Raw genomic sequence first — 23032 nt, forward strand, 5'->3', positions numbered from 1 at the left:
AGTGTACAGTGGTACCTCGGGTTACATACACTTCAGGTTACAGACTCCACTAACTCAGAAATAGTACCTTGGGTTAAGAACTTTGCTTCAGGATGAGAACAGAAATCATGCTCCGGTGGCGCGGCAGCAGCGGGAGGCCCCAATAGCTAAAGTGGTGCTTCAGGTTAAGAACAGTTTCAGGTTAAGAACGGACCTCTGGAACGAATTAAGTACTTAACCCGAGGTACCACTGTAGTACTACTACTTCCATCATCCCAAATCACTGGCCATGCTGGTTTGGCCTGATAAGATCTGGAGTCGCACTTTAAAAAGACTTGTAGCATTTGTATTGTAACAGAGAACTTGGGTGAATGTTTTACCAGCCATCACACCATGCTGTTTGAAGTAAAGAGTTGGGGAAAATGTGGTTGGTGACTTGGATGTTCTTACTTGGCCTCTGCTTGCCAGTATTAATAACAGAACATTTGATTAAGATTCAAGGCAGGACACCCCAAAATGAAAAGGAAGATACGTCCGTCACACTAACAATAAATAGCGTGCAGAAATGATTATCCAATTGCTCATAAACAGCTTGTTCTCCGCTCTCACAGCAGCACAATATATTCTGTTTGCAAGGCACTGTTTTATGTTAGAATGGGTCTCCAAGTGAAATTTCAGAAATAATGATAAAAAATGTAACTTACTAGTCCTTGGGGTTGCTAAGGTGTTGGGTGGGTTTTTTTTTGTAGTATTACGGAAATGAATCTTAAATAAATTAGATTTAATTCTCTTGAACTCTTTCTACAATTTAAAGAGCCAGTAGAGTTATAATACTACCAATCTCTTAACAGATTGCACGTAGAGCAGCATAATCCCTCTCCTCCTACTGCTTTTTTCCTCCCTCATTTAACCCCTGGTTAAACTTTACGTAAATGTCAACTGTGGTTAATCAAAAGTAATTAAGGGGAAAAGTTTGGAAACATCATCTTAACTAGGAAGGTAATAAGAAGGGTTCTTGTTAGTGCTAACAGCAGTGCCAATATAACTCTTAAAACATGGTAGAAGAAGATAGGAAGAATTTATGGAGGAAGTAATGATGTTAAAATGGTTAAAAGACAATAAGTATTTTATCTCTAGGGGCCCACAGTCAGCAATACAGTGGTACCTCGGTTTTTGAAAGTCTCGGAAGCCAAATGTTTCGGTTTTTGAATGCCGAAAACCCAGAAGTAAATGCTTCCGTTTTCGAACACACATCGGAAGTTGAATGGCTTCCAATATGTGTATGCGTTAATTTTTTTCCAGTTTTCTGCAGACCACCCTTTGTTCCTTGGCTTTTGAACGTTGTGGAAGTCGAACAGTCTTCTGGAATGGATTACATTCGAAAACTGAGGTACCCCTGTACCAACTTCTGAAGTTCCTTGTCCCCCACTGGTCACCATAGTCATCAAACCATAGTCATCAAACCATAAAGGTGACATACTTATTGTTTCTTGAAGCTGTCTGCACTAGTTAGTATTATTATTTAAGTTATTCAACTTTTTTCTTGCCGCGGGCAACTCACAGTGTCTTTACAAAAACAAAACAAAATGAAATATACAAGATTTTCCGCAGGTGGCTCTTAGAAGAACTTTAGAAATAGTGGTTTGCTTGTCTTTTTGCATTGTAAGATTCTTGGCTAGCCCAATGCAAAAATGAAAAATGAGGCCAACTGAAAACTCCACTATCTCTGAAGCTTAATCCAGTAAGAGCTATAAATAAAAATAAGCAATTATATTTTATGAATTCTCTAAATGAGAATATAAACCTCTAGTTCCCCATATATAATGAAACTTACAGCCAACTCTCCCAATTGCATAGCCATAACACGGTTCACTGAATTCACATATTAAGTATTGGAAAAGGAAAATCTCACATTGATTTAGTGGAAATAAATGTATTTTGTTATAGTAGCTGAATCTTTAGAGATAATGTGCATGGATATGTCTGTGGATCATTATGAAAGCCATAAAATCTATTAATTTAAAACACACTGGAGGGCAGCTATTAAAGGAAATCTGCACCAGCACAGCAAATGCCATCTAATATCCAGTTTTGGAATAGATGCACACAATTTGGACAAAACAGATGCGAGGGAAGCAGGAAATGCAAGGCCCTCAATCTTCTATGCTCACATCAGAAATTGAACGTTTGGATTATCCTTCAAGGTATAATGTGCCAGAGCATGATGCAAGGACAGTTTGAGCATCTCCCACCACAGGAGATATGAGAGGTTCACATTTAATGTTACAGAGCCATATCAGGAAAAGGAAGTTTGGAGCGCCTTGTGATTAGTGATGCCACCAAAGTTCATGATGGCTTGGATCATAACACAAACTTGTCCCACTCATAATGTTTGGCTGTGGTACTAAGGAAAATTGGGGGCCTTGAAACTGGGATGCAGCAAGGAGCCCTGGGGTGTGCAGTTCCCAGGGCACACCCACTTGTAGGTTAACCCAATTCCAGAACTCTGAAGAAATTACATTTCTCAGGACCTTGAAGAGAGGCCTTCAAATAGTCTGCATGGCTGGTACCACTGATGCCAAGTAAGAAGGGGGTAGCAGCAACCTGTGGGGGAAGTTATGTCTGTGTGCTTATGATGTAGTTGAGGGAGGCCTTTAGACCTCATTTTGTTTCAAATGATGTCATCTGCAGCGTGAGTGAGCCCACATTTCAGAACTAGTAACAAGTCCAATTCTGAATGGGATGCGGGTGGTGCTGTGGTCTAAACCACAGAGCCTAGGGCTTGCCGATCAGAAGGTCGGCAGTTCGAATCCCCGCAACGGGGTGAGCTCCCCTTGCTCGGTCCCTGCTCCTGCCAACCTAGCAGTTCGAAAGCAAATAGATAAATGGGTACCACTCTGGCAGGAAGGTAAACAGTGTTTCTGTGCGCTGCTCTGGTTCACCAGAAGCGGCTTAGTCATGCTGGCCACATGACCTGGAAGCTATTTGCGGACAAACGCCAACTCCCTTGGCCAGTAAAGTGAGATGAGCGCCACAACCCCAGAGTCATCCACGACTGAACTTAACAGTCAGGGGTCCCTTTACCTTTTACCAATTCTGAACTGAGGTGGGGAAGTTCACTCATCCAAACCTGTTATTCCTTGCCCCAAGTTCTGCCCTACTGAAGCCATTCCGAAGGACAGTTCCAGCATCTTGGAAGCTGCTCTGGTTTGTGGGGCAACCTAGCCTACTGGTTATGGAAACCAACCTTCAGCTAGTTAATCAGCTCTCCTCCCTGCATATATCTCCAGCCTTTAAGGGTGCAGCGAGCTAAGTGGGAAGGGTATTTTTTTATGATGGAGATATGAACCTTTCACATCCCAGGGACAAAAGAACAACTCAACAACAACAACAACAACAAACAATGCACCAAGAAGAACCCTGTGACCTGTATATATTATGTAAAGTAAACATAATTTACTCTTCAATTTCTGGGAATTAAGGGCTAAGGACATATATGCAGGACTCTGAAACCCCATACCTAATCACTGGAAATCTTATTCAGGAAGTTATTCTGCATACAGAGATTATATTGGACATTGCCCATAAACTTCATAGCATTTTAGCAAGGACCAGACGCTTGTATTTTCTTTTATATGTGAGTTGAGATTCCTGTGGAGGCTGCCCAACAGTGGCGTAGCGTGGGGGTGCAGGGGGGGGCGGCTGCACCAGGCGCAACATCTGGGGGTTAGGGGGCACAAATCCACGGGTTAGGGGGCGCAAATTACTTGCCTTGCCCCGGGTGCTGACAACCCACGCTACGCCACTGCTGCCCAATAGCACATCCAGTGCTTTTTATGTACTTCTGCAGCCTCAAGGCGTGCACCCAGCCTTGCTAAAAAGTCCACAATTCACTCAAGCATTTGCAATGAAGCACACCATGATTGGATGGTAGCTGTCCTTCAGGTGCCGTGATTTCAACAAGACCACACTGCACCTGAAGTACAGCCACAAACAAATAGCGGTCTATCCTATTGTAAATGACATTTAACCACAAATTTTATAGAAGAGTTGCACATGGTGGGAAATTCTGAGGTTGGGAATCAAGAGAGAGAGAGAGAAACAGCATGAATTCTTACCTAGAAATGACACACAGACTTTGCAGAATGTATGAAATTGGAACTTGCTGGCAGCTTCCAGAAGAGTTTTGGCATTGACGGAATCTATTACTAAGGAACCTGTATAAACAAACTCCAGCAGTAATTCCAGGACATCCGCCGTGAGATTTGATAATTCCAACTCCAGCTTCTCACTGCTTCTGCTACTGTCCCGGGGTGACCTAGCAACAGCAGACAATGAAATTCTTACAGGATATTAACTTTCCCCCAGTGGTTGCCACTTACTGATGGCTTGAAAATCATACAACAATTCACTGACACAGAGTTTTGTTGTTGTTTAAGAATTGAAAAATACTGTATCTTTAAAAAAAATAATCAATGAACTTAAAAACACTTTATTACTGGATCTGAAAGAGAAGAGTCTTGCACACCAAAAAATACCAACCCAAACATTATTGCTACTCTGCATATTCATGCAAAAAAAATAATAATTTGCAAACCAACCAACCAAACAAAAATTAAGAAGAAGATGAGCCAACATTAATGAAAATGTGGAATAGGATTAACTTTCAAAGGGAAGCAATACATTTTCATGTTTACATTCTGTGTCTCTTCATCTTTGGATAGTGAAAACAAAGTTTCCTGTTTTCAAGAGAAAAGGTCACTTGTTTTTTCCCCCCAAGACTATATCCTTCATACAGAACATGGGACAATAGCTTACAGGGTATTTAGGGATACATTTATGGACCTTTTCTATAAACCAAAGTAGGAGAGGAACAGTTGTTATAATGGTTCTGAGTCTGACATTCGAAAAGTTGCAAACTTTTAATTTTATTCCAAACCCTATAAATTTTGTGTGCATATTTGTTTGACTTCAAAAAAATATATTGTTCCCTTTTAGGCACTAAAAGAAAAGAAAAACAAAAAAGGAAGGAAGGAGACCCCTCATGGAATTGCTTTGAAAACTGAATACAAGACAAGATAGACAGACAAAATGGTTAGAGCGAAAGAGGGAAGGGTGTTTTTTTTGGAACAACAACAACCAGCTCTGCCACAGGAAGCCAGCAGCCATCCTCTCGAAGTTTCATGACCGTGGCCTACCGGTTTTTCCTGCATAAAGTGCTAAACAATTTGGTGATCAAAATATCGCCTGCATTTGAATTGTGCATTAGTGCTTGTGGAACTATCAGACAAAATATATAAATAAAAATAAAATAGATACATGGAGTGGGTGGTGGGTGGGAAGGGTTCAGTTCCTAACCGCTGGCTCAGGGTATAGCTGCAAAACGCTAAAGTCGGGTTATACCTGAAAGACAAAATAAAACAAAAACAAAAATGCATTTGGTAACGTCAAGAAAAGGGGAGGAAAGACTGTTAGCGCAGGAAAGCAAATGCCTTTAAAATGGTTAGAGCCGCCAGGACCTTCTTTTGGAAGCGTTACACTGATCTCAGTGGAGGTACAAAATCCAGTTACTCCGCCACTGACACCCATTTCAGAATTCACACCAAAAAACTATAAGTCTTGTTAAACTTTTCGTAAAAGGGTCACAAAAGACCAGTTAGCTTTTAAGAGAAGCGTGGAATGCAGCAACTTCGCAAGAGGCCTTGTTTTTCAAGGTATGCATCTTGCTAAACAACTTTTACCGGCTTATCTCCAAAGAGTGCATCTTCTTCCCCTTTCCACTTGTTTTTCCTATACCCAGCTCCGGACTCAAAGCAATGACACGAAATACCTCAGACATATGGATAGCCCTTTCTAATTGGAAGTTTGGTGGTTCTGACACAGAGGAGTTAAGCCACGGATCCTGCAGAAACTCACACAGCTCTGAAGGTGTGAATTGACAGTTTAGACCATTTCAACTGCTTGATAAAACTAAGTAAGCACACAAGCCTCTGAAAATTCCCAAAGCTTTGCAGATTTGCTAAATTTAGGGATGGAAAGGTACCGTCATCGGAGGCTGGTGCATTAGCAGAAATGGGCCGTGGCTCCTCAACCCCAGCATGTCTCCACTTGTCTGCTTTCTTGTTTACAAACCAATCAGGGATGGCTCTCCTCATCACTGGCTTTGGCGCCATTGGTTCCCTGCAAGTCCCAATGATCACCAGCTATCCCTGGTTACCTCTAATGGGGATCTCTATACCTAATGTCCCCTCACTGTGAACTCTCAGTTATTGGTGAGCATACACGCACTGAATGCATACCGATGGTGCAATATCAATTTCAACAATTTGCTTAGTATTTGGTTGTTGGGTTGCAAGTTGACAAATCTGCAGCAGTCCTTCCCCTCACTCAGCAGTGAAAACATGGAAGGGAGAGACTAATCTTTGTGCAACACTCAGGAAGTCTAAAACAGAACAAGGATTTAGGTGAAGGGCGTCTCTACTGATGCTCTAACCACGAGACCATCCTTAATGTTTATGCAAGTTCAGAGTATTAATAAGTGGTTGTCCTTGCTAAGCTTTCTCTGGAGATAACAGAAGCTAACAGCAGCGAGGAAGCTGTTAGCAGCCTTAGCTATGATTAGAATAAAGAAAACACAAATATTAGAGACAACTCCACCCTGGAATAATTCAGTGATAATCTCTTCTCCTTTGTAATACAACAAGCTTTAAACGGCTGTTGCAATTGATTAAACACCAAAACAAAGCTAAGGTGTTTAATCAATCACAAAAGCCTCTTATGGAGAGCATAATACCCAGCGGAGATTATTGATGTTACACAACCTGCCAGAAATGGAAAAGAAAATTGTATCCTTTTCTTCTTCTGGTGACAGTTTTGATATTGGCAAGATGCTGCAACCGGGATGTTCGTGCAGCATATAGATCATGGTAGGCACTGCTTAAATCCATGATTTGGATTCAAATACTGAGAAAGGCTTTGCTTCAGCTACTGCCAGAGAACAAGTTCAGGTTTCATGATGGTGAACTGACTTGCGCAAATTTTGATTAGATGCCAGATGAGCTACTGGCTGAAATTGTCCCTATGAGATGGGGGGAAGGTAGAGAGACATTTCCCCATCTGCATCTATACTGGAATTGTTTTTATCATATTTTAATTGTTTCATTGCTTGCGTGTTTGCTGCCCTAGGCTCCTTCAAGAGGAAAGGTGGGATTGAATGAAATAAATAAAATAATTAATTTGCAAACTCAGTTAAAATTGTACATGTGTAAACAGAATTAACTAGGGGCTGGTTAACTGTTCTCTCTCAAACAGTTGGGTTTAAATTTCTTAATTTGTGTACAGGGCAGTGTGCTAAGCAGATTTCCCATGAATATATTGGCGGGTATGTTCTTCTCTCAAGTGAGAAAGTGAAACAAAATGGCTTCGTTGTCCTCAGGCAAGCAGCAAACGGAAGCAGGGTGGTAGTGACAGAGAACCAATGAAATGCCGCCAAGCACATGACAAACGGCCCACCCCACCTCCAAAAAGCACTAGGGGGAATCCACATTTAACAATGACTCTGGATGATAAACAAGTTATTTTTGCTTATCGGATTATCTGTCTAATGGAAAAATCCATATTAAATTGGGGGTGGGAGAGAGAGAGTACAGGCTGGTGTTTTGATGAGGATGCTACAAAAAACTTGCATGCATGAGTAGCACTAAATCTACATTAAATTCCCATATGGACAAGCCTGGAGAGAAAGAGTAATTGCTAAGTCACTGCCCTGGTGCCATTGGAACACAGAGGTCTGCTTGAAATACAGAACTATAAGAGATTCTTGAACAACATCTCAATAAAACAGCAGTTGGACATTCCTAGGCTGCACAGGAAGTTTCAGCTACTTTCTGTTAATTCTGGCTGCACTATATGTTTATTTCACTACACAGGAATGGTACCATATGAGTTTTTCAATTGTTATACTAATTTGGATTCAGAACTCCTTCCCCAGTCACTTTGTCTATCTAGTATGGAACTTGCTATTTGTGGAAACTATTAGTCACCTTCCCCACCCCTTTTGCTCTACAAAAAGCAACTCAAAGGAACATACAAATATATTCAGCTAGCTAGCATACTTTCCACTAACACGAAAAATGTCGCTCACTGGTTCTGGGGCAATTTTATCAGCAAGATAGCTAGTACTTTCAATCCATCCTCATCCCGATCCTTTTGGACAACACATGTCCACTTAGGCCTCCAAGCAGGAAGATGTGTGTCTCTGGAAGACTCATCCCCTACCTCCCCACCTGCAATGTGGGGCTCTCACTGATTGAGAGGGTTGGTGTCCCTTTAAAAAGCTGTTGCCTGTGCTAGCTGAAGCTTCCTTACAATCAATTATGGGATTTTCCCCATCCTTCCTCCAAGCTGTAGCTGCAACCTCCTTCCAGCACTTCCTCCCTCTCTGATCAGCAGCTGTTGAGAACAATCACATTTTAAGGAGACCCCCATTAGAAAATAAGAATTGGGGGGGGGGGTTGGCTGCCCTGAGGGTCTATTCAGGGCCCCAAAAAATAAGTTATAAAATGTCTTACAAATGTTGTAAATGTCGGGCTATAAAGCTGAATTGGGAAAAGTTGCTGAAAGCCTTTGGTCTCTAAATATAAGTCCACATTCTTCTGAATCACTAAATGCCAGTTATTCTTTCTTAATACTTCATGGAAGACATAATGAATGCCAAGTTTTACTGTAGCAAAACATTGAATAATGTAAGTAGACATAATACACTCAGGAAGAAGAAGAAATGTCAAAAAATGAAATTTGTTTCCATACAATTTTATATGTCTCTGTTAGCTTGCATGTTCCAGAAATCAGCAGATGCATAAACGTGAACAGCTGATCAGTTTTGCTCTTTGCCCTAAAGGTTTAAATACAATGATGTCATTTATTGGCCTTGTAATCACTGCCCACATTATAAAGGTCAAACTTTTCACACTGCGGCAGGAAATCAATCGTTTCTCCCAACAACCCATGGGAAAAGAAAGTTTTGCTTCTCGAGAATAATGTGTAATAATAAACAATTTTAGTCTTTATCAGCTTGGCAATCTTGGAGAGTGAAAAGCTGGCAAAGCCTGATAGATAAGCTCATTAAAATTAGGAAGTGATTTAGAACAAGACTCAAGATTTATCAGGAGCTAAACAGCAACACAATTTGTTTAGGTCGGTGCTGAGACAAGTTAGGAGGAGAGCTTAATTTTATGTGGGCTGTCAGAGAATTCTTTCAGAATTGGAAATCGTGGAGCCTACAGTGGGTGATGGATACTCTCACGGTTGTACCAGAAAGAAACAGATAAGGTATATTACATTATAGCCCTGCTGTAGATCAGAGTTTTAACTATCTGGAGAAAATTATGTGGGGGCATAATCCAACTGAAAATAAATGCGTTTGTAACATGACCTGCCCACTTAGGCTGAAATCCTTAATCCCACTTACCTGGGAGTAAGCCCCATTAAATTCAATAAGCCTTATGTCTGAGTTGACATAGTTTAGATTGTTCTATTAGTTAAACTAAAATAATGGGGGAAAACTTAGAATAGAAACAAAATATGCAAATAAAACTTCTTGTGCAAAGAAAGGGTCATTTGTTATACCTAATCCATAAGACCCAAGCGGCTACACTTTTCCCATTCTCCTTTTATCAGCTTATTTGAAGATAAAAGAACAAAATGCTTCAAAGGGGTGGGGGGTGGGGGAGAGAGAGAAGATTTAGATACAGATCTAACAAAGTGTGTTTGCAACCATCTTAAGGTTCTTGCCTTTAATTTATGCCTGACATTGCTTCTGAGATTTAACACAGGCATATGGTCCCCTTTTGATGATTGATGGTGGTAGAACTGTCTTCTCCATCTTCCCTTAGAAACCACCACAAAGTCAAATTTTGCCTTTCTGTATGTGCTTGTACACAAACACACACACATCAACATATTCCGTCAATGATTCTCCCCCCTTCAAGCAGCAATATAGCTCTAGATAATAAAAGTCTCCCCGACGATCAAGGTGACATTTGGGGAGATAGATGTATCCATCAGTCTATGGATGGGCCTTCCACTGCTGCCTCTAAAATTCCTGAAGTTTCTTTTGCTATGGCAAAGCTACTTAGGCCTCATTAAACCCACTAACCATATTTATTTTGGCTGATTAACCATCTGATTGTCTTTTGAAGATTGGCCATATTCTCTCTCCAATTCTTATTACATATGGAAAGCTACCTATACATATTATAGACAGCTGTCTGCTCTCTAGTTACATGCTTGGGTTAACATTAACAAGTAAAAACAAACTGAGGATGTTAGAAATGAAGCCATCTGCCAGAATAATAAGTGTGAATAATGTGAAATGTGTTATATAAGCCCTGCAACTTAGAACAGTTGGTCTGGCGTCATTTCATAGTGACACACCACCAAACTGTGAGAGGTATTCTGTGCATTTAGAACACAACTATAATCACACATATGTAACCTCCAAACCACACCTCTAATTAAAAATAAAAGTAATAGTGCTAGGGGGGAATACCGGCTAACACACTAGTCAGGCTGAACATTGTATTTGAGAAATTTAAGTCACTGTCCTGTTCAAAGTTGCAATTTTAACGGTATTTTATTTCAACTGGCTAAAACCAGGCAACACCAAACAACCACAGGTACAAAGCACAAGTAGTTCATATGAGATTAAACTAATTTTAATTAGTAAAAACTTGTTTGGAATTGCAGTAGGTAGACTCATTGAAAAGATGGAGCAGGCTGGACTATAATCTACAAACCCACACCAGATAATTTTGTGAAGAACACTGGACTACAGGAACAAACAATCTGAGGAACGATTGAGTCTTTGTTGCCATCATGTGTTTCAGAGGATCATGGTTCACTCTCCAGTATGGTAGAGTGCCACCACCACGAAATTTCATTGTTACAGAAACACTAACTATATCCACCTTACAAATAAGTCCATCAACATTTTTACTGGCTTGCCTATCATCTGTCATATTCTGCATTCAGGCTGCCAAAGAAGAAAAGACTTTTCCTATTGATAAAACCGTCTTTGCCTGGTTGCCTGGAAGAAATTTTGACTTGTTGCAGCCAGCCAGGGAAGCAAACACAACACCAAAAAACACCTGAACTACAGGCTTTCATGCTCTGGGTTTCAGGACCATAGCAAACGTACATATTAGATGTCCTGCCAGATTCTTTTATTAACAGAGAATGCCTCTGCCAAACCGTTGAGCCATCTTGGGTCTGGCTCAAAAGTCAGTGCCCAATCTTTTGTTGCAACATTCTCTTTCACCTCTAAGTCAAGGGCCTCTCTGTAATCCCCCTTATCCCGTTGTTACTGCTGTGAGTTCCATTAGCAGACAGTAGGCAATGAATGGCTTCTCAGGCATGCTGGCTGACCGTTGCTTTTCATGCCCATATTGCTAATTTAAATTCCAAGCGTCTGCCCCACCCTCACAATCAGACTACCAAATGTAGTTTTCCTTGGCTCAGCTTCCTTTTGGGGAGGGACGTAATTAACTTTAGAATAAATAGTTGTTCTCTGTATCCACTTAAAGGAAAAACCAGGATCTGCTACCTAGATCAATGGAATAAATAAACAACAATAAATTGGTTGCCTTCTCTGGATGTCTTGTTTGGTTCTAACAGAAAGAGGAAATCCAAGATTTGAAAAAGCAGAATGAGATCGCAAGTGGAGATGAAGTTCTATTTCTTTATTTTTTGTTCTTAACCTTCGTAAAATTGTTTTGGTTGGCAAGCAAAGGACACTACGGACCTCACGAAGCTCATGGGTCTGATACTTAATGCAGTCATATTGTAAGAATTCTGTTGAAGTCTTGCGCAATGTAAGCTGAATGACTTTTTGCAAGGAAAGAATGGTCCTCAAGGAATTGAAAATTTCAGGCATAAAAGAACAAAGTGAATTTTAAATTCCCATTCTTTGATTTTCCCATCCTCATTAGTTTTGAACTGGCCCCCCTGCATGTTTATTATGGGATCAACAACAGAGAAACAAGGGATCAACAACAGATAAACAAGGTCCATCTACAATTCACTCCCAGCTATGAAGAGACACTGTTTACTTCAAGGAAAATATAACTTGTGTATGAGTCTTATTTAAAATTCCTTATGAGCCCATGGTATATAGCACATCACAAGGTACATCACATCCAAAGCAATGAATTTCCACAACATGCAATATGATATGACCTGCACATAAGATAGTTAATTGGTTAGAGCTGCAGGATAATTAGTCAAGTAATTTAGAACTCTTCCAAAGCAACATTGTAAAATGAATGCTATAAAGCATATGTAATATCTGTATCTATAACAGACTTTATTACAGCTTGAAAATTGTATTATGGGCTTTCCCCACTAAGTAAGTGCAAGGTATTATCTTTATCTCATTACATGTTTTGGTAGGGAAAAAAGTTTTTTCTGTTTCTATACTTAGCACCATTTAGAACTATATTTAATTAAAAGTTTCATGTATTTGTCAAAAATATGACATACCTAGGAGAGCAAATTGTTATTGTTGTATATGTTCTTTTCTATGTGCGGATTTATTTATTTGCCCCAGGAGATGAAGATTTGGGAATTCTAGTATAACATACTGGGAAGGGAGAGTCTTTTGGCCTGTGTTTACAACTGCTCATCTTCAATAAGATCAAATTTTCAGTGATGCAAATCTATTTATTCAATGTTCCCTGTCAATCTGCTGCCCACCACTATTATTGTCACATCAGCGATAAATGAAAACCAAGACAAATGGCAAATGCTACGTGCACAAGAGAGGATGCCAGAACATTAACTAACAGAAGCGATATACGTTCAGATGAGCTCGTAATGCCATTCAAAGGATACGGCATAATCTGAATTGGGATGAGCTTAGCATGTTAGACAAGCGTGTTAGTAGATGAAGTCACATACTGAATTACAAATCTGTTTCCCTGCTGGGCCTTTGGGTGGGAGGCAATGGGAGGGGAAAGGTTTCAAATGTAAGGCTTAAACCAGGGGCAGAAGAATGAGTCAATTGTCCTTGGAACTACAACGTTCTTTGACCTGCTGTTCTTCCTTTGAATACTTAAGACAGAATGAGCTCCCTCAAGATAATTTTCTGTAAGAACAAAGAGCCTGGGCCAAAGAAAAGTGTTGGCACAAATGTGTATGAAAGCATTTCCAGAAGCCGGTACGTCTACTACACTACACAATGGCCCACTTGGCTACAGAATTATGTAAACATTAAGCAGCTGAAACGTTCCCAAGGGCTCAAGGAACGGCAGAGGATGGAATAAATAGGATAGAGAATGTAGTTACCTCCCTAGAAACGAAACACGTTACCTACTTCATTCAGGCCTGATCTCGTTTAATCATATTTGCTGCACAATAATAGTAAGAGCCTAGAACACAGCTGTCATTGTCTGATGTCTTTCACTCAAATGTGGCAAAATCTACGTAAGTAGATTCATGGAAATCTCCAGAAATAGTTAACTATTCTCCAGAAAACTGAATTTTGTAGACTCTGTCATTCTCATATATTATCTAAGTGGTATATTTTCATTATTTGCCAAGTTTAGGTATGAACTATTTCTAAATACCTTAAATCTTTCCCTTAAGAATTTATTACATGCATATCTTGCCTAACATGGGGCTTCCAATGGATTTACATTCAAGGGACCAATCAGGTCTTCACTTGCTTACTTTCAGCTTCTTGATCATTCGGTTGTTTCCAGAGCTTGTGGGTTTATGTCTCTTTATATCAGCCAAATATATGCACTCAAAGAGTGCTGGTGTGTGTGTGTGTGTGTGTGTGTGTGTAAGAGCAACATAAAGTATAATAGAGTCAAATGCAATTAAAACACAATTATGCAACACTCAAAGGAAATGGGCCTAGGATTTTAATGATTGGATTTTAATGACAGCTCTGCTTTGCTCAATGTTTTCAGTGGGAAAGGTGCATGAAGGGATTGTCATAACCTATACAGCTAATCAATCTGAGTATGTGTTGATCTAATGAATGAAATGTGAGGAGTTTCATTTCATAGCCCTGCTAAAGCACAAAGCCCACTAAGAGGACTTGGACAGCCTATTGTTTGCCTGGGATACCTGCTCCAAGACTCCTGTGAGGATAGGCGAGCGAAGAATTGTTGACCACTTTGTACAATAGAAAGTGCTAGAGCAGTTCTTAACTATAATCTACTGTTCAATCGCTTCAGGATATTTTATGGGAAACAATTCATACACGACATAAATAAAACTTTTCTAAACTGAGTCTAGGGATTCCCAACTTTTTTTTAATGAAAGGGCGTCACCACTAGAAACTTCTGTCTTCTTGTGGGACCCATCCTGCTAATTCATCTAATAGTGCCATGTGTGGCACTGATCTCCTACTTCCATTGATGGCAGCCAGAAGTCCTTCAGCTCTAGCCCAGTCTTTTTTTAATGAGGAATAATTGATTATATTTATATAGTGCCTGCAACCAAAGGAAGCACACACATCTGCTTACAGAAGGCTTACAATGTAAAACACAAATAACAGGGAAGGGAAGTAGGTGTGAGAGAAGGGGAAGAAGAACAGGCAGGCAGGCAGGTGAGATGACATTTTGAACACTGGAGCCATTAGGACAGGACTTTGGGAACAGAATGAGCCCTGACTCAGAAGAATGAGTAGGAAAGCCTCCCAAATGCAGGAGGCAAATGTTGACCACATTTTGACATAAGGAACACAGGCACCCAATCTCTTTGGATGTTATTCACTTAAGACGACTATGTTTTAAGTCTAAAATCAGTTAACTCGCCCTTTTTGGCAACTTTTTGGGCTTGTTTTCTATATACACTCACATATCCTTTTCTATCCTCTATCCAGGCAAGCAAGAGGCACAGTGGTACCTCAGGTTACAAACACTTGGGGTTACAGACTCCACTAACCCAGAAGTAGTACCTTGAGTTAAGAACTTTACCTCAGGATGAGAACAGAAATTGTGCGGCAGCGGTGTGGCGGGAGGCCCCATTAGCTAAAGTGGTACCTCAGGTTAACAATGGACCTCCGAAATGAATTAAGTTTGTAACCAGAGGTACCACTGTATTATTAAAGAGTTCAAGGATACAATCTAGTCAGGCTAAAGCAAAAAGAGGAGGGTGCAAAGTAGGGCAGATGAGGGGTCTGGCCTGGGTAGTGTGTGTGGCTTTGGGAGAGTCCCAGCAGTAAAGGCTATGTTCACACCTGGGCCTGAGGTTTCCCACCTGTGACTTAGTGGAACCCCTGGGTCATGGTGAATCCCTGCAATACTAGGCAAGAGAAGCTTCCACAAAAAGAGAACTCCATGAGTGCAAGGGCATGAATAGGTTGATGGAGCAAGCTGTAGAGAGAGAGAAATAAAATGCCACAAGAACACAAGGGTTGAGGAAGGTCACAGAAATATACAAAAGAGTAAATAACAACTGGGTAAAATAAAAACTTACTGATAAAAACCAACAGTTTGAAGGGATAGCACGGAGGAAGAGATAGACAGTGGATGATACAATGGGTCAAAGGGAGGTACAGAAGGCAAGTGAGCAAACTGTAAAATAAGTGTAAGGTAAGAAACGGAAAGCCTAGAAAGAAGGACTGCCTTGATGTAGGCAACTGAAGAGTGCCTATAAAGGCTTTGCAATTATATTGTACATAATGAAGTGCACTCTCTCTCTCTTTCTCCCCAAGACATATCTGAGTCCTACAACAGCTAAAGCCATGGAGAGCAACATCTGAATTATCTTCATGTTCAAGAAAGACATACTTCTGAAGACATTTTAAGTGAATCCAGGCGACACCATCTGAACATTTTGTTTGAGTTTCTGCATCATGCTGCTTTTGCCCTCTACCCATTTAGATATAAGTGTCCCTCATTTAGATAACTATTCCCTTTTGCCCTTGCTTATCAAGTCCCCAAAGCAGCCAGGATCAAAAAGGGCCATGAGATGTGAGTAAATATAGCTAGGTTGTGCAAATCACCTTGGCAAACCACTGTGTGACAGCCGTGTGGCTCGCTGCAGTCTAGTCAGAGCAAGAAGCAAGGATTAGTCTGTCAATTCTTGGATAAGATTTGCAGTTCCATCTAAAGCGAGTGAAAGACCTAACAGTAAAAAACAAACAACCACACAATAAAACAATAAAAGCTGCTAAGGAGGATGTGTGAATTCTGCATCCACAGCTTGTAGCATTCACAAAATGGATGTCAATTTGAGATGGGTTGTGAGGTTTGAGAACGATCCTGTCTACTTTGATTTGCCAGATTTTGCCTGCTGAGCAGGTTAACGTTCTTTCCTGTGGCACTTCAAAGTAAATATCCAGCATAAATCTGACAAATTCGGTAATTGCTGCCAGGGCTGTCAACCAATTAAAAAGTTATTATACTCAATTAACTGCTTTGTTTTTAACTGGCTGGATTTATAATGTAGCTAATTAAAATAAATATGACACCATCTCAGTATATTGTGCTATTGCGACACTGATATTACATGGTTTGCACTGACAGCATCCAAGATGCTCCTTGTATGCCTGCCCGTATGATCAGTCAGGCTGGGGAGAAGAGAGATGGGGGAGAAAGCTTTTTTGGTGGTGGCCTCACAATTATGGAATTCATTCCTTCTTTGCCAGCCTTTAATTTGGAACGCAAGTCTCACCATTTGTTTCAGATGGTCTTTGAGTAAAGATGCTGTGGTTATATAGAGGTTTAATTGGTTGGGAGGTCTGTAAAGCTTTAGCTGATTCTAAACCAGGTTTATTAGGCTGGTCCGAGTCGATTCTTTATGGTGGCTGGTTTTAATGATTTTGAAAGGGAGAGGTGATATTTTGTAATCAGTTGGTTCTTGCTTTGTATTTTACTATTAAATGAAAGGCTTCTTTGGGAAGATAGTTGCCCTAAAAGGTGGCTTAAAGCCAGTGGCGTAGCGTGGGGGGTGCAGGGGGGGCCGGCTGCACCGGGCGCAACATCTGGGGGGGGGGGCGGGCGCGCGCGCTCGCACTCGCAGCTCTCTGCCCCTGCCTGGCTCACTCACTCTTTCTCTCTCTCTCTCACTGCAGTGCTGGCTGTGCGAATCTGATCTGAGTCGCCGGGTCGCTGCCCACTGTGGAGGGGAGGGTGCCAGGCGTGCAGTGCGGTGCAGAGAGAGAGCGAGGGACTATCTGGGGGAGGGACAGTGCAGTGGGGGGGGGGGCGAGCAAATTACTTGCCTTGCCCCGGGTGCTGACAACCCACGCTACGCCACTGCTTATAGCTAGTTTGAAGAAATAAAAAAACAAATCTCAACCTAAGCATTTTCGCTGTCTGAATGAAGAAATATCCAGAGGTGTCCTGAATCAGCCGCTACTTACATACATAGGAACTGTAGCATGCTCATTATAGCACCCATGACCATGCTTTAGCTGAGATTCCTGCATTGGAAGACATTGAACTACATGAGTCTTGGGTTCCCTTCCAACTTGACAATTCTGTGATTCTATGGCAATTAGGACTAGGCTTGTGGTTTGCAGTTACCACCAGCACTGAAAACTTTTATTGGCGCACATCTCTGATCAAAGTTATAATTAAAACCTTCAATTCAAATACTCTTTCAGCCCTGTAGTCCAAGGCAGACTCAGTAAAAGACAAGCCAACTTCCATTCTATACTTTTGCTCTACGCGGAAGGAGTTAAACGCTTTTGGAACTATCAGTGCATTTTATCCAGAATCCCACGAAAATATGTTTTCCAGAAGTCTGGGAGTTGCGCGACACCAGACCTAACAGCCAGTTAAAATGTTAAGGTGGGATATGTGCCATCCTTAACAAAACAAAGCATAAGTACCCTCAAAAAGGAAACCACCAATAAGAGCACAGGACTTTTTTTTCCATGCTAGTATTTCTTTGACTTAAGTAAAAGAAAAGGCATCTTAAGCATTCTTTGCACCTCCCCTCAGCTGTAAAACAAATAGTACACTTTGTTCTTTCCATCAAGCCCATCCCCTGGATTTTATAACGGGTTTAGCAGAAACTGTTGACAATATTCCTCTGGCTGCGGAGCACAGGTTGGATGCTAACGGAGAAGTCATGGAATCTAATTTCTCTTCTGATTTTGAATGGGGAGTGGAAGAAAGAATCACTTCACAATGCCTGTTTATCTCCTTGTGTCTGAAGGAAGCACTTTATGAATATTCAGTCTGCCTTCTCCGGTACAGAGCTAAGGGGAGTCCTCCTGGTAAGCGGCAGGACTTTAAACGCCTAGCAAATTCCGTATCTAGGACAAGTTAGGCCCCTTAGAAACAATAATCAGAGAGAGCTGTTTATTATCACTTGCTTATTTGCTCCCTCCTTGACTTTATGCAATGTAAACACCGACCAAAAGAAGTCCTCTTTCCAGACAAATGCATGGTTTTCTGAGCTTCCACTCTCCTGCAGTGAATGTTCTCAGAACTGGATGAAACCAACAATATTGACAACAATGTCAGCGGACCCTCGCCAGATATGTAAAAACGGAAGAGAAGTGAGAGCGTGACTTTGAGAATTAGGGATGAATGAGAAGTTTGTTGGGTTCACATTTTAATATGAACCTACCTAATTTGCAACTGGGGAAGGCCTCTCAGCTGCATCTCTTTCAGCTGAGGTCTGCTGCCTGGTTACACAGAGGGAAAGCCTTCTTGGAGACTAGAATGCCTTCTGGAACTTTCTCCCCCCCCTCCGAGATATGGCTGGTACCAACACTTCCTAAATTTTCAATGCCAGCTGAAGACCTGCATATCTAACCATGCTTTCATTGGAGTTTATTTAGTGTCACAATTGATGTTTATATTTTAGCTGTCTGACTATAGTTTACCAGCCTTCCTTTTTTTCAATTTGTAACTATGTTTATGTATTTTGGGCTTGTTTTAAATTATAACTCAAGTCTGGAATTGCATTTGCAATGCACAGTGGGAAAGGAATATTTTAAATAAATAAACACATAAAATATGTGATTTGAAATTTAGTTATTCTCCAAAACTTACACTTGCCTGAATATTGCAATGCACTTCTCCAGCCCAAGAGGTTTTTTTTAAAAAATGCACATATCTGGGGGACACGAACATCGAAATGTGTATATTTATGAAAACAACATACAAAACTGAATTATATTAGGGGAAATTGCTTGCAAAAATGTGTATTCAATGCATAAATTAAGAGAAATGCGAATGAAAGTGTTTAATAATTTTTGTGCAGCTTTTTTTTTTTTAATACACACTGATGTAGAAACAGGGTGAATGGAAAATGAAATTGACAGTTTCAGCCATGCCTACTGTGAGTACACTGTTTCTCTTTTAGCTTTTCCAAGCACAGAAGTTTAAAGAAGAAAAATGTCAAAGGCACAGCTGCCACACGGTTTCACAAATAAAATAATTAAGGAAGTAGAGTGCCCTTCTAAAAAAGAACAATTTGGCCTTGGACTCATTAATTTCTAATCTCCTTGGATGTATGCCACATACATGAGCTCTATCGTCTAGGCCACACGACCATCATTAAAAAGATGACCCAAATAGTAAAAGAGGGAAGGAATGCTACCCTGATTTGTGTGTGTGTGAGAAAGTGTGTAGCAGATTGATTCCATAATCTTGCCTTCATCCCCGTCTCAAAACATACATATGCCAAGGAACCAGTTTTTGCTGGTATTTCACACCAAAGCACCACTGTTTTTCAGCTATATAAGTCTGCAAATGTTTCCATTTAGGTTAACATTGAAATAACATACCAATACCAATACAGGCAGCAGTAAGAAAAGGTTTGGAAATAAGACATTCCATTACTATGAAATTGTAGACACTCAAGGAGCTGAGCTGGATGTGAATATTGAGTAAACCCGCCAAATGCACAAAAGAGAAAAGCACTTGAGAGGTTGAAAAGCAGCCAAAAAGGAAAAACAAAACAAAACGCCACACCACAATTCGGAGCCTTATAAAGAGACTAATTTTAGGCTCAGGTTACGTTTCACAAAAGTTTGCAGACAAACTATTTCAACTCTAAGCTTCTATGAACAGTAACAAGGATGTGTGTGTGACAGGCAACCCATTTGCCTTACTGTGAATAACACAGGAGGCAAAACGCACAGCTGATACTTTGATAAAATGGAGTGTATTTTAATCAGTCTTCGTATTTTGGAGGGTACTTAAGAAGTTGGGAGACTTGGCCAGAGTTCATGTCTAAGAGCTGTTTTACTTGACACATTCTGAGGAATTATTATTCAATTTGCCTACCACCCTTCACCTGTACATCTCAGGGCAGTTCACAGCATAGAAATACAAGATAAAAACACAAAATACATAATAAAAACAAGAACAAAACAAACCAGTAACCCCCCATTATCAATTCAGTTGAAATGTGTATGTGGTAAGCCAGCTCTGAGTTCTGCAAAGAATTAATGATGGGCTGTTGGCATACCAGTGATCATTCTCAGGGTGGTCAAATTATTCATACCAAGTGGGCCACAGGAGTATTTTGACCTAGAACCCACAGGCCACACACTGCCTTGTTGTGCAGGGTGGGGAGCAAGGCCAAAATTTGACCCCCCCCCCCAGCCCTCACAGTGCGCTTTGAGAAAGAGGCACCGGGTTCTGGCAGGGTCCTGGAGTCCTTAAGCCTCTGGGAAAGAGCTAACTAAGCTTTGGGAAGAAGGTAGGAGGACTCTAGGACCTTCTCAGAGCCCTCGTGCCTCCTTTACAAAGTCCAGCGCCTCCCTTACTCGGCTTTGGGAAGACAGTGTGGGGGCTGCAGGAGGCATCAAATGTTGCTGAGGGCCACCCAAAAGGTCTTGAGGGCCGCATGTAGCCCCAGACCACCCTGATTCAGATGATCCAAGAAGCTGAAACTGAGCTGTGTACAACTACCAGCCTATACTGAAATAAGCCTAAATATAAGTGTATATGGGCCCCAAAATGCAAATGAAAGATTTCTTACACTTCCAAGCAACTAAAGTCTTGTTCTCCTGGCCCAGTCTTAAGATGTTTTTCTTGCTCAAAGTTAGTAAAGACTGACACTAGATTTCCTTAGGCCCTATCTTCCAAGTCACTGATAATCCAGAAATGCCAAATTTAGAAGGAACGAAGAACGGTTCAATTTAATGGCTCTCCAGAATTATACTCAAATGCAGGGCCACAAAGTGGGGGGGGGGGGGGCAGGGGGAGAGAGAGAGAGGAAGTGGGATGGTTAGAACAGACTCAATTGTGTCTTTTCCTGAACAGAAGTGGGATGGTTATAGTTAGGCCTGAAAAGAAGTGGGGTAACATCTCACACTGCCCTCTTCCAGCATTGTATGACCAATGTCAGCAAAGGGGAATTCCTGAGCCTCTGGTGGGTGGGGGAGAAGAGGGAAAGGCTGGGGGGTTGGGGGAGGCTGGGGGGGGGGGAGAGGAGAGAAAGTGAGGAAGAAGGCACTTTCAGGTGAGAAACGGAGAGGGCAGTCCAGCTCCAAATACTGATTTCCTCTAAACTTTTATTTATTTACAGTGGTACCTTGGGTTACATACGCTTCAGGTTAAATACGCTTCAGGTTACAGACTCCGCTAACCCAGAAATAGTGCTTTAGGATGAGAACAGAAATCGTGCTCCGGCGGCACGGCAGCAACAGGAGGCCCCATTAGCTAAAGTGGTGCTTCAGGTTAAGAACAGTTTCAGGTTAAGAACGGACCTCCGGAACGAATTAAGTACTTAACCCGAGGTACCACTGTACTTACACACACACACACACACACACACACACACACACATACCAATCACTCACTCACTCAAGCTAGCCTGAAATCCAACACACAGCCTGAGAGGACAGAAAACAATGTTGGGGGAGAAGCTGTGGAAGAAATATTAACTCACTAATTCCCTAGCCTGCACTCCCACCCATCTACCCACAAATACATCCCTTATCCACAAGCCAATTACTCAGGAAAATACATTTGGGAGCCTATGTTTGCTGATCTAGTGCACAGTTCTGCCTTAAAAGCAACTTGTTGCAGTGGTGCTGTTGTTAGTGTTTAGCCCCTTCCACACGCACCATTTGGGCTCACAACGTCAGCTGCATGTTCCTCGCATAAGGATCCAAAAGTATAATAACTTTGCATGCTGTTTCGGAAACCCTGCAAGGTGTTGGCACCTTCTGCAACTTGGGAGCCCCAGAAGGGAAAGAATTAAGCACATTTGCCACCTTCCCCATTACTCCTCTGCTCTAAAGTACCTCTCTTCTTAAAGTTGCTTTCGCTTTCAGAGTGGCCTTGAGGCTCAGTCCCACGTGTTTACCTGTAGTGTCTACTAAACCCTCCCAAAACAAAAGTGAACAAAATCCCCCCTTTATTCCAGACTAGTCATGCTTTCAATAAAATATTCAAGGTTGTTATTATTGTCACAATTGAGAAAGTTGGCTATTGAAACCTGTGGGCTCCAGCTGCTACTCTGATACACACAGGGCAAATAAATACAGCCGGGGCACAGATTACTAGAATTAAAATATGCTCGTTCACAAGGTCACAGCTGGAGCAGTGGGGATTGTGGGGGTACCCACAAACCTCTGAATCCCTCATAACCATACATTCATTTGGGAGAGGTCACATACTTCACAGTGGCAGAGCATATGAATCCCTGGCATCTTTTATTTTTTTAAAATTAGGAAGCCCCTCTCCATTTCTGCAACTCTTTAGTTCTCCACTTCGACACAATAGACAGGGAAATCCTACATTCCTGTTTTTGTATATGGCTTCCTGTTTATTTGCCGTATTTATTTATTCCAAGAACATTTATTATATCTATGCTTTCTGCTAAAACATCCAGGATGGCTTACAAAAGTGAAAAACGATCAAGTCCCGAAGGAAAACAGCGATGAGAAGGTTGTTTGGAGGGTTCTCACTTGTCTGACTTAAAGTGTACCGCTTATGGCTTTATTAAAGTTGCAATCAGTCTGCAGTTCATCTCCATCTGACAACTACCCAAGATGAATATAATTACCGTCCCTGATTTTCTCCCGAAATAGACAGCATCTGACGGTTTGACTAGCAAGAAAGAG

The 23032-nt window shown here is 41.3% G+C and overlaps 1 protein-coding gene across 2 annotated transcripts in view; it reads right to left on the reverse strand.

The window, feature by feature from the left end:
- Positions 1-23032, reverse strand: part of KLHL29 (kelch like family member 29) — a 414714-nt gene that overhangs the window by 80420 nt on the left and 311262 nt on the right. For both annotated transcript variants that reach the window (XM_083431604.1, XM_083431605.1), the window contains exon 7: positions 4098-4297. In XM_083431604.1, the coding sequence (XP_083287730.1) occupies positions 4098-4297 (200 nt within the window). The remainder of the gene's footprint in view (positions 1-4097; positions 4298-23032) is intronic.

Source organism: Podarcis tiliguerta, assembly GCF_965153285.1.
Source record: "Podarcis tiliguerta genome assembly, chromosome: 3".
Classification (NCBI taxonomy): Eukaryota; Metazoa; Chordata; class Lepidosauria; order Squamata; family Lacertidae; genus Podarcis; species Podarcis tiliguerta.